This window comes from Excalfactoria chinensis, chromosome 19 (assembly GCF_039878825.1).
Source record: "Excalfactoria chinensis isolate bCotChi1 chromosome 19, bCotChi1.hap2, whole genome shotgun sequence".
NCBI lineage: Eukaryota > Metazoa > Chordata > Aves > Galliformes > Phasianidae > Excalfactoria > Excalfactoria chinensis.
This window is the reverse complement of record NC_092843.1, coordinates 7,591,266-7,603,308: the sequence shown is the minus strand read 5'-3', so window position 1 is coordinate 7,603,308 and position 12,043 is coordinate 7,591,266. Positions and strand designations below refer to the sequence as shown.

The following is a 12,043-nucleotide window of genomic DNA, read 5'->3' as shown; positions in this document are numbered from 1 at the left end:
CCCACTGCTGAGGGATGGGAGCAGGTACGGGCTGCCCTGCAGCGTGGGGACGCCTTCCTGCCTGGCTTTCCCTCGGGCAGCTCCTCAGCACCTTTGTCTGCTGAGATGGAGCAATCAGGGCTGGCGGGCCACCACCCCGGTATATGGGCCACCCCGCGGACACCCGTAAGCCCGGAGCACGTTAATGGAGGGCACTTTCAGTCCTGTCACCAGAGGACACCCGCATCCTTCCCAGGGACACGCCGCAGAGGCCCATGGAGCCCCAGGCCGGCCCCGCCGCCGTGTGCCGGCTCCGTGTGCCCACGGAATCACAGAACGACCCGGCTTGGAGGGGATCTCAAGGATCACGGCTGTCCCGTGATCACGGCTCCCGTCACAGGCAGGGCCACCATCCTCCCCACGCCGTCCGTCCCGGGCTGATCGGGGCCCGCCGAGCAGGCGGTGAAGCCCCCACACGCCGGCAGCGCGGACAGCTCCGCCCTCACGCTGAGGGAAAGGCCTCGCCCCCCCCCCGGCCCCGCCCCCCGGCCCCGCCCCGCCCCGCGCGCGCCGCGCGGCATTGTGGGATGAAACAGGATGTAGGCAGAGCAGCGCGGGCGGACGGGCCGGGCCGGCGGGCAGCGCTGCAGCGCAGCCAATGAGGGCGCGGCGTGCTGCGAGGCGCAGCCAATGAGGGCGCGGCGGTCCGCGCGCCGCAGCGGGCGGGGCGGTATTTGAGCGCGGCGCGGCGGCGCGGCGCAGAGCGCTCGGCGCGGCGCAGGGAGCGGAGCGGAGCGAGCGGAGAGAGGCGAGCGGGTCCGGGCCTCCTCACACCTCCTCCTCGGTGCCGTGCCTCGCTCTCCCCGGTTGGCCCTGTCACTGTGAAGGTGAGCCACGTCCCCCTGGGCTGGGGACTGCGGGGAGCGCCGCGCCTCTCCCGGTACCGCCCGGTCCATGTGTGCGGCGGGGCGGGTCGCGGTTCCGGGCGGTACCGTCCGCTTATCCGAGCCCGCCCCGCCCCGGCGGCTCCCGCCGGCCTCACTCCTCGCAAGGTCATCGCCGACTCGGGGCTCCCCCCGGTGAAGGTCACGCGGTGCCTCGGCCTGCGCTCGGCTCCGGCTCCCGGCGGCCGTGGGGGCTCCTCTGGCTGAGGAAAGGGGCAGCGCCGCGCCCGTGGCTCCTTGTGCGGGGCTGGGGCCGGGCCTCATCCTGCTGCCCTGCCAGGAGTTCTTTGGGGGCTGACCCGGGCCTGATCCCCGTCCCAAAGCCTCATCCTGTGGGGGCTGCGGTCTGCCCTTCCCCTCACACCCCGTCCTGAAGGGGTGGCTCTCAGGGCTGTGTCGTTGCCCCTTCACGGGGCTCCAGGCGCCGGGCTTTGCGTTTCCTCACGAAGAGGGCTGGATGTGGCCTAAGTCGGAGGTGTGTCCTCGTGCTGCTGGGCTGCCGTGGAGGGAGCCTGTGTCACCCCCAGGCAGGGAGCTGAGGCCCGGGGCTTGCTCTGGGTGCTCCGGTGGGTGTGTGGAGGGGTCTGGCTGCCAGCCTTGACATGGCTGCCCTGGGGAGGCTGCTGTGCCTGGAGCAGTGATGCCTGCAGCTCTCCTGAAGGATAATGGTCTCTTATTCTGGTGTTGTTGGCCCTTGAAAGCCTGGTCCTGCACAGGTGTTCCTTTCCAGAACAGTGAAGAGAGAAGATGCTTTCTGCAGGTTATTTGATGTCTGCTTATGTAATAGCAGATGTCCTCCAAACTCTGTGTGCTGGAGACATGTGAAGGCCAGGTGTTCCTCAAAGAGGCTTTCCTGGGAAAGTGGCCACAAGTGAATTTCTATGTCAGTCTTTCTGGGGGCTGGACATGCAGAAGGCTCTTCTGAGGGGCTGCCAGTCCCCTGGATAATGAATCCACATCTGTAGGCTGTTAGCTTGGTTCTTCTGAGTCGTGTCTTGCCCTGTCAGGATTTCTAGGCCCTGTACTGGAACCTGGTGCCTCAAACTGCAACAGAGAGGGGAACAAACTGACTGCAAGTGGCTTTTCCAGGGCAGTGGTAGAGGTGTGTTTTCCAGGGCAGTGGTAGAGGTGTGTGCTCTGTTGCTGTCTGAGCTCAGTCCCTGTCATTCCACTTGGCACTCTTAGTGTATGTTAATAGCAGTGCTCTATTAAGCACCACATCTACATAGTATAAATTAAGGTTGCAATAGAAGACTTCAAGTGCAGACAGAGTAAAGAATTGAAGTATTGTAATTGTAGGGCTGCAATTATGTAACTGGATTCTCTTTCTTTCTGGGTAGCAGGCTCCTTTAATTGCTGTAACAAAGCTTCTCCTTCAGTTTTCTGGGACTGTTCCAGGAAGCGATCATTGCAGCAGATTTTCTTCACTCTCTAGTAAAGCTGTGAGTGTGTAGTTTCACCATTTCAAAACATCCTTGGTACTATTGTATGGACTCACAGCATTGTAGGGAGATCTAGTAAACTTAAGGGTGTTTTGCAGGCTTAATTGCAGGTGCTTCTTGTCAGTAAGAAGCTTGTTCCACAAAGTTTAAGTGTGGTAAGAGCTGCTGCTGAGGTGAGCAGCAGTGCTTCTCAGTATAGGCCTTTGCTTTATCAGCCCTGCAGGTAGTGCATGCTTCCTGATGGGGTGCTCCCTGGGATGGTGGCTTTGGTGTCCAGAGTGGGAGTTGGAGCGGGGCAGCCGGCAGTGCTGCACAGGGCTCCTTTCCTTGCTTCAAGAAAGGCTGTAGGGCTGGGATTGCTAAAATCCTGCTTTCTATGGTAATGTGAACTGCATCCAGGAGACTTCCCAATGCTTCCTCATAGGAAGCCTCATAGGCTGTGGTCAGTCTCCATGTCAATGGCTCAGTGTCTGGTACAAAACTCCTCCACTGGCTCACAGTGTTAAATGCTCAGCTCAAGTTACCACTTCCTGGTTTCGTAGAGGTAATGGGTAGTACTGGTGTGCTGGCCTCTTGCACCTGTGCTGTGATCTACAGGCAGGGGAAGGCAGGTATCTTTCCTTGGCCCTAGCAGTGGCTGTCTTCCCCCACCCTGTTTTCCTGTTAGGCTGTAGCATGGTGTTTCTGGTTTGTCAGACATGCTTTGTCCTGTGGGAGTAGCTGATGTCTGGGGTTTAGCAGCTGAAGTGATAGGCTGACTGTGGAACAATGTTCATTCCAAGTGGAACTAGTAACAGTAGCTGCTGATCAGGGCAAAATAAAAGCGCTATAAACTATTGTCATGCTTAGCAAGCTGCTGCTGGGTACAGGTGGTCTGGGGTCAGCTCCTGAGGCTCCAGGCTGGTGATGCTCCAAACCATCGGTGCACCTGGAAGGCAGACTTGGCTGTAGCCTATTGATGTATAGGAGGGCTCTGTCTCTGCAGATCTCGTCTCCTCCCACACAGCCTTTTTTTTTTTTTGCCTGTTTGATGCAGGTGATGATGGGCAATCTCTGATCTAACCTCCAGGCATTGCCAATGCTTCACTGTTCCAGCTGTGAAGTATCTTAGCCTGGGACTGCTATAGGCTCCCTGATAAACTCACACTGGGTGTAACGGAGTTCATAGCATTGGCCTGCGACGCAGCGTGTCATAAAGGACAACCTCTGATGCATGGGCAGCTGCTCCTTTCTTGGAAAGAGATTAAAGGAATCTATGTTCTGCCTTAGGTTCACGATGTCTGACAGAAAGGCTGTCATCAAGAATGCAGACATGTCTGAGGACATGCAGCAGGATGCTGTTGACTGTGCCACACAGGCAATGGAGAAGTACAACATAGAAAAGGACATTGCAGCATATATAAAGAAGGTAAATAAGGGATGAGGGGGGTGCTCTGCCTGAGACTTTCTGCAGCTCTTAATACGTGTGTATGTTGAGCCCGAGTGTCTGAGACTTCATACTTTGGTGTTGGGAAGGAGAAGATGTTTTCTTTGCTTCTTCACTGCTATTCCCAAGAGGATGGAGTGACTTTTCCAAGGTCAGAGGAAGACTGTGGCAGAGCAGGGCCTGGTGTGCTGCTGCTCTGAGCAAGCAGTTTGAGTGCTTCCCCTCTGAATCTGCTGGCCTTAAGAGCTGGCTGCAGCCTCTATTTAGGGCTTGCTCCACAGATGCTGCTGCTTTTGCTTGACTGCTTCTGCTTGACTGGCAGTACAGGTGCAGGATGGGATTACTCTGAAGCTTCACGCAGAAGTGGGCAGCCCTGCATGAGCAGTTCTGTTTGTAGTGTTCCAGACTCCAGGGTGGTGGGTGTGGGGGAGGATGCAGCCTTGTTCTGCCTGGCAGGAATGTACAAACAAGCTGCTTTAAAAGCAGGGCAGGCATTTTCCCTTGGCTCATGAAGATATGCTTCCCTGTTTGTGGGAACCCATTAACTTCTGTCTCTTGCTTGACAGCATCTTGGGAGCTGTCAGTTCCCTCTGTAGCTACTTCTGAGTGGCTAAAGTCATTTTGAGGGAGCAAAATGATTATATAGATAATATAGTCCTGGCACCAGGGTTAGCTTTTGGGCCTTACTTATAATCTAAGCTTGAATGGATTCAAAGGTGTCTCCTGACTTCTCAGATCACTTTGATCTGTTGAGGCAAGACCTATCTCAAAGTGCTTGAGGCAATGCAGTGTGCAAAGTGAGTGCGACAGAGAATCCAAGAAGTTGGCCTTTATTTCCTAAGAGTCTTGGGTAAAATTACTTGATGCATCCTCATGCCCTGGCAAGAAAGCTTTTACCTACTTCAAAGGTTACCCACAAGGAGCTGAGACTCTTGCTGCTGTTTGAGGTCTAATGCTTTAATCTTTAACTTTGTGCTCTTCTGGCTCTGTCTGGGGAGGGGTGTTCCTGGGTGTTATGTATTAAGAGGGAAGAAAATAGTCTTTAATGCTCTCTCACCTGCTAAACAGACTAAAAAAAATAATAGAGCAGTGTTCCTTTTGTGCACCTCTTACCTCAAAGGTCTTAGTTATGTTCTGTGAGTTTTTCTTGCTTATTTTCACTGGAATATTCTCCTTAATGAAGAAGTGTCCCAAACAGCAGAAACCAGACTTCTTCCTTTATTTAGGTGACCTTTAAGCTTGTGCCTTGCTAGAGCAGACATGCCAAAATCTGTTGTGTTGTTTTTCTTTCTTCTGAGGAATAGGCTTGGAATGGGAGAGTAGAAACATTCCCCTCAGCTAGCCTGCATGAAGGGCTCGTATAGTGCTGTACTGAGGAGAGCTTTTACATCTGCTCATTCTGCCCAAGGCTGATGTGTGTTCCACATCTCAGGAGATAATTTGCTTGTTGTATCCTTCAGACAAGCCAGTGCAGAGGCCTGGCCTTGTGTCAGTCACTACTTTACTTAATACGATGGTATCTTGCAGTGGGAAATCTAAAGATGCTGCAGGTGGGAGGAGTTAGTGTGAACAGAACCAGCTAAGAATTTGTGCTTAGAGCTATTTTCATGTGGGCTTTCTTGGCCTTAATGCCTCTCTTCTGTTTCTTCAGGAATTTGACAAGAAATACAACCCAACTTGGCACTGCATTGTTGGCAGAAACTTTGGCAGCTACGTAACACATGAGACAAAGCACTTCATCTATTTTTACTTGGGTCAGGTTGCAATTCTTCTCTTCAAGTCTGGATAGGAAGTAGGAGCAAGTGAAATCTGGACTGTAATGCACTGATGGCTGAAGCCACGACTCCCCTTAACATGGCTATGCCGCTGCATGGACTGTATACTATATTTAATGTGTATATGTTGCAGTAAAATTCTACTTCTGTTTAGTTGCCTGGGAAGAAGGCGGCATTTTTTGTTACTGCTTTTTTTTGGTTGTATTGCACTAGGAAACCTGTAAATGCTTAAACAATGGCCTTTACGTGGTAAGAAATAAAACTGTTCCACAACAGCTCCCTCAGTGGTAATTCCTTCTTTGAGGCTGGGAAAACTTCTTTGGGCAGGCCAAAAAGATCCTGACTTCCTTATGGAGTTTTACTAGACTGTTAATCTTGTAATGAGGAGCAAAGCCAGTGTGAGCCTCTTTACCCACCCTGCAGACTGTAGAGAGCTGGCTCTCCTAGTAACCTCAGCGCAGGTACTTAATCCACCTGAAAGTTGGTGGGGTGGCTCTTATTTATGTGGCTTTCGCACATGTTGAACTCCACCCTGGACTGTGATTAAAAACAGACTTGCAGCTGGCACGCTCAGTGTTCTTTCAGTACCCATCACTGTATTTTTTGGCTCTGCTGAAACGTTGACCTAGGCTTGTAAGCACTTCAGCCTGGTCTAGAAGACTTCAAGAAGCATCCCCTTGAGGTGCTGCTTCCTGCAGCAAGCAGCATCCTCTGGCTGAAGTCTTCAGACCTTGATTCTGAGATCTAAAGTTGGCCACATGGCCCATCCCTGAAATGGAGTAGATAGCAAATTGGTGACTACTGACAACAACCGATTTGGCATGTTTTTAGCCAGTTGTCTCAACACTGCCTTAACTTGATGCTCTCCTTTAAAAACAAGCTAGTCATGTGGAAGATTTGTAAGTGGCCACTGTCTCCTTTTTTATTTCTGTAGCTGATAAGCTATTTTGGAGGGCTGTCCTCCATGTTCTGATATCTGCTTTTGTTCTTAAAGCACAGTACCAAGAAGTTATATTTACATGTGATGTTTGTGTGAAGGAAACTCGTGACATCTGCTTCAATGGCAGAAAAATGTCTTGGTCTCCAATAGGTTCAGCAGTGATGTTGTCTTAGTATGTACTGACTCTTGGATTAAACTGCAGGAAGTGTTTTTTAATCTGGGTGGGAGAAATCCTTCTGAAGGACAGTGTGCTGGCAAGCAAACACTTAGTGCTTGTCATAATGTCTGTCCATTGGTTTGTTAGCTAATGCATAGGCAATATCACTGGGCTTGTGAGCCTAACTTGTGTCTCTAGGACAAATTTGGTGTTGGTAACAAGTCACTGCTGGGGTGGGAAGGCAGAGTGAAGGGAGCTATTCCTTGTGAAATGGCTGGGTGACCCAGGTTGATTACTTCCTGAAGTAAAAGTCTTTCTTGTCTCTGTGCAAAATCCAAAGTATGCCTAATTTTGTAATATGGATAGAACAATGTTGTAACTAGAAAGAATGTAGCTGTCATTACTTCATGTTGATGGAAATGTTTGCACTGGGGTAACGTGCCTTGGGCTGTCTGGGGCACTCTTGTGGTCTTGTCTGTTGAGAACTCCACTCTTGAAACTGAAAGAATGTTTTGGATTTGTTTTTTTCCAAGCATGAGTCTAATGTGAACCTGTTCACGGTCTCTTGTGGAGCAAGATACGTTCCCTTCATAACTGCAATGGCTCAAATACCATTTATTTTTTTCAAACATTAAAGGTGAATTGACACATTTAAACAGCCTCTGGTTTCTTCATTGCCAGCTGTCTGATGCAAAAACTGCTCTTGTCTGGAGAAGGTGAGTGACAAGTCCTCTGCCCTTGAAGATTCTGATAACCCAAAGGAGGCAACTCTGTGGAGGCAGCAAGCAACTTGGTCGGGGGAGCATATGTGGCCCATCTGTGTGCACACTGACCTCCAGTCTGGCTCAAACACTGAGACAGAAGGAGAGATGGAGGGGAGAGCATCCTGCTGCAGCCCTAAATGGGTGCTTCTGTGCCAAGTAACCTAGATATGAAGGCATTAGGTCTGACCTCTTAATGGTTTCAGGCTGAGTGGTGGTGGTGCGGCAGCTGGGGTCCTGGCTCCTGTTTGTACTCAGGTGTCTGCCCTGCTTTGCAGGGAAGTTGGGTTCCTCTCTGTGCTTCATAGCAAGGCAAAATCTGGAAGTGCTGCCAGCTGCCTGGAGCTGCCATGTTTAACTATCCCCTTGCCTCCCAACCCTCTTGCTTCCCTGGCTTGTTCCTGCCAACCTGAGTTTGTGTGTAGCCCCTCTGATATTTGGGCAAAGCTGTGGGCTCTTACCAGCTCCAACAGTGTAACAGTTATGCCTGCAGGACAGTAACACCAGCATGTAAAATGAGGGAAAGCTGAGCTGTAGACGAGTGTGAGGCTTATGTTAAGCAGCTACAAAATGAGCTGAAAGCAGAACCCCAAAGCAAGCAGCAGTATGTTTGTTACACTGTCTAACCTGCACCTGACAGTGCTGAAAAGCAGAGGAGGTTTCTATATTTGGGAGGAGCAGGGAGTACAGCTCCTCCCTCTGCTTTCCCAGTGAGCCTTTTAGCTGGAATTATAGTTTAAGCTAAACTGTGCTGAGGCTCTGCATTCCTGGGTTGATCCCAATTGGTGCATGGGGATCTTAATGGTTAAAAACTGACTCAGGAATGCCAGCTGCAGCACAGGAGGCTGCTGATCTGAACTCCTGATGAACTTTTCCAGGGCTGTTCTGTCAATGGGGAAGCCTGTTTCATTCCATGGTTGTGGTGCTGGTGTAAGCTGGTCCCTGGTGGGAAGTGGAATCCTGGAGGGATGCCATACCTTGGAGCTGACACATGCCAGAAGAAAATGAGTTTTTTGTTTCCTTAGATGTGTTATTGCAGCAGAAATCCCCCTTCAGGCTAAGAAATAGAAGCTCTAACTTGCACCTTTAGCAGGAAGGCACCAAGCCCTGCTCACCTGCACAGCTGAGGCTTTAACACAGCGCTCTGTGTCCCACTGCCTTTCCCTTGTTCTCCCCAGATGCTGTCTGACACAGCTTTTGGCTTTGAATTTTTCCATTGCTGTGCTCCACATTTGTCTCCAATTTCCACCATGTGCAGGTGGCCTGCATTATGCCTCGGAGTGTTAACTGTGTCTGTGCTGGAGAGGCCAGCAGCAAGCTGGGATGCCTGCTCAGTGTCAGCAAGAACACTGAGCTATTTGGAAACATCTGGATCCGGAGAAGTGAGTGGGGGATATGTGTCTGTGGGGGAAACATCTGGAGAAATAAACTACTTCCAGCTGTTTGGGGGAGAAAACAGCAAAAAAAAAAAAAAAAAAAAGAATACATTACTTAAATGTGAACTCAGTATATGTTACTGTTCTGCTCCGTGGGCATTCAGAAAATGTCTGATGGCAGCAGGGTCTGAGCTGCTGGCTGCTGCTGGTGGGCTCAGGCTGATGCCTGCAGCCGTGTGTGTGCATTTGCTGCAGGTAACTGTGGATCATGGCTGGGGAGAATGGCACATTATTTTTTGTTGCACAAACCAAATTTGCAAGTTCCTTGCATAGAGTATTTCTTCCAGATGTGGCCTTGCAAAAGCCATTTTGAGGCACTGAAGACTGCGCAGGCACTTTTTTGGTGGCTGTGTTCCATGCTATTAGTCATTACCTTGGATTTATTTCTATATGGAGGGAACTTGGAATAAAGCAGCTGGAGAAGGTGCAGGAGCCAGCCCTGCCTCCTTGCTGCATGGGCACAATATTCTCCTCTGTGTCCTCCTGTGCCTCTGGTAAGGGTCCCAGTGATGGTGAGATCCTCCTACCTCTGGGCACCCAGTCGGGGGCTGGGCACTGCAGCCTACTCCCATGGGATGCCAAGGGCTGTGTGTGTGTGATTTCCGTCCTTCCACCTCGCAAAGTCACTCTGCAGGCATTGCAGCGTTAGTCTTTCCTGAGCACATGGAGCAGAGCCTGTTGCTGATAAACGTGATACCCGAAGGACGTGTTCCTTTTTTTGCAGTGTTTCTGTGGGAGGTTTGAGATGAAGAGAGAAAAAACATGGAAATCATTTTTATCTCATGCTCAGTCCCTGCCTGGTAAATCCTGAAGAGCTGATGCCACTTGGTGCGGGAAGCAGGGCTGTGCCATTCCTGCCCACCCGAGGTTTCCCTGCTTTGTTCTATTTATTGAGCAGCATCTCCCACACCCTTTGCCAGACTGTGACTCATAGCAACAAAGCCTGTGCCGAAGCCATATGCCTCAATGCTGGATGGATATGGGAGCTGCAGGTTCCTCACAGGAGGATAAACTGTGTTTATTAAAAGACGATCAGATGCTTCTTCCCTTAAGGCAGCATCTAGCTGAGGCTAAGTAATAATAACTCATTACCGCTGAGACAAATAACTGCTTTTCCTCAGGTCAGCAACTTCTTCAGCCCCCCTGCAAGCTTCCCTGAGGGCTGTCCTACACCGAGGGCTGTCCTACACCGAGCGCCGGTGGCCTCACACCCAGCATGGGGGAAACAAGGGAGATGAGCCCCTGCCCAGCGCTGTGCCTGGGGAAGGGTGGGCTGGAACATCCCTGAGTTCTCCTGGCATTGTGCTGGGTGGGGAGCAGAGCAGGATGGGGATGGCTGTAAAGCAGGATGCAGCATCTGCGCTGGTTCAAAACATGTCAGGTCCTTGCTGACCTGTTCAGATTGCCTGTGCAGTCTCCAGATGGATTCCTCTTGGTTTTTAGTCTTGGGCTTTCTCTTTGTATCCAGCTGCTCCAGGCTGCAGGTTTGGGTTGCAGGGCCGTGCTCTGGCCCCATCCGTTCTGCAGGAGGCCTGGGGGCAGCCTGAGGCTCTGCTCTGTGCCCAGGGGCATTTGGCCCAGTGTTAAGCTCCAGGAGCAGCTCCATTTGGCCCTGGAGGGGCTTGTCTTACTTCCTGCAGAAGCTGTTTTAGTGATTGGTGAGTAGAAAAGAGTCTGTGAGAGAGCTGCTGCAATCCCCCTACACTTCAACACGTGCATGGCCTTTCCTTTCACCTCCTCCCAGCCTGGTGTGAATTGAGTACTTTCAGGGGGAGGAGGCTGCTGGGAGCTCTTCTCTCCCGTTGCATTGGTTACAGCCCATAAAAACATCCCAGGAATTTGCCACAGCAGTCCCGTGCATCATGAAGGCAGCCTTTGTTCGCAGAGTCACAGCAGCACCTCTGAGCAGCATGTGTGGGCTGGGGGCTGCAGAGCGGGCTGGGGGCTGCTGTGGGTACAAGGACCCAAACCACAACTGGGAAAAGCGTTTCCCAGTGTCTTGTCACGACAGGATTTAGCCCTGTGCTGCTTAATCTGAGTCAGAGAAATGGATATCCTATCTTACACAGACATCTTTCCATGAGCAAGAGGTTACATGTTCCATTCCAGGCTCAGGATCTCATGCTGGTGGTTTTGGGGTCTAGGTGCAGGTGGGATGTGGCCCCACTGCCACCTGAATGCAGCAATAGCTTGCACCCAGCCCACAGCACGGAACTGGGAAGAAAGAAGTGTGTTTTGTTTTTGAGGAAAGCCCAAAGCTTTGATGGGGACAAAACCTCTTTTGTCAATTCGGTTCTAAAAGTCTTTCTTGAAGGGATCACGCTGACCTGGCAGAGAGCAACAGACCCGGACCATCAGCCAGTTTGGAAGGGTCAATCTAGGCCTGTGCTGCTGAGGATCCCCTGAAATGCTGGGGCTGAGGGCAGGTACAGCCTGGCCCTTTCCATTGAGGTCCCTGGGTGCTGAGTCCCTGGTGCTCAGTGGCTCACGCAGCGCAGGGCTGGGTGTGACTCAGCAAGCACTGGTGCCAGGCCTGGGCTTTGTGTTGTGACTGTCCCCAGCAACGCTGACACCTGCAGTTCCGGCAGAGCTGGGCCGGTTCAAGACATCATGGTGCTTAAATACTTCACAGAAAATCATTAAGCAATTTAACTGGCAACTCTCACACTATATGAAAAGCAGGCTGTAGTCTGTGGAGTAAACAGGGCAATGCTTTCTGTTCTTCCTGGGTGTCTTCTTGGAGTCCAATCCTTGCTTCAGAATAACTATAATTATCCCTAATTGCCATTATTGTCTAACACTTTTAGCATTTTCAAGTGCAAACTGTTAGTTTTTCATAAAGATACAATCAGCAGCCAGGGTTCACAATGAAAGCAATTAAAATCCTGTGATTGTTTCAAGCCTGCTTGTCTATACAACGGTTTCAACCTGCATCACTTGCCAAGACATAGACCAGGAGCTCAAGAGAAATGCAGCATTTATTTGGTAACCCAGCAAAGCTACAACCCCTCGCTGTCTCCAATGATTTGTATCTATGACACTTTTTGGAAGGACAAGAGGGGAGGGGAAAGCAAGCATTTTCTAGAATACATCCCTGGAGAAAATACAGCGAAGATAAAATTATGCACATGAATTATGCAGATGAATTATGATTTCACTCCTATTTTGGTTGGGATTAGCTCA

General features: G+C 51.0%; 1 protein-coding gene across 2 annotated transcripts; it reads left to right on the top strand.

Annotated features, from left to right (window-relative positions):
* Nucleotides 1-726: 726 nt before the first annotated feature.
* DYNLL2 (dynein light chain LC8-type 2) lies at nucleotides 727-7,319 on the top strand. 2 transcript variants are annotated; one of them, XM_072353750.1, is made up of 3 exons: nucleotides 727-866; nucleotides 3,635-3,773; nucleotides 5,443-7,319. In XM_072353750.1, the coding sequence occupies exons 2-3, from the start codon at nucleotides 3,642-3,644 to the stop codon at nucleotides 5,578-5,580; spliced, it is 270 nt and encodes an 89-aa protein (XP_072209851.1). In that variant the 5' UTR covers nucleotides 727-866; nucleotides 3,635-3,641; the 3' UTR covers nucleotides 5,581-7,319. The 2 variants fall into 2 exon arrangements, with proteins under 2 accessions (XP_072209851.1, XP_072209850.1); XM_072353749.1 differs by lacking the exon at nucleotides 727-866 and having other exon boundaries at nucleotides 3,621-3,773.
* Nucleotides 7,320-12,043: the final 4,724 nt, after the last annotated feature.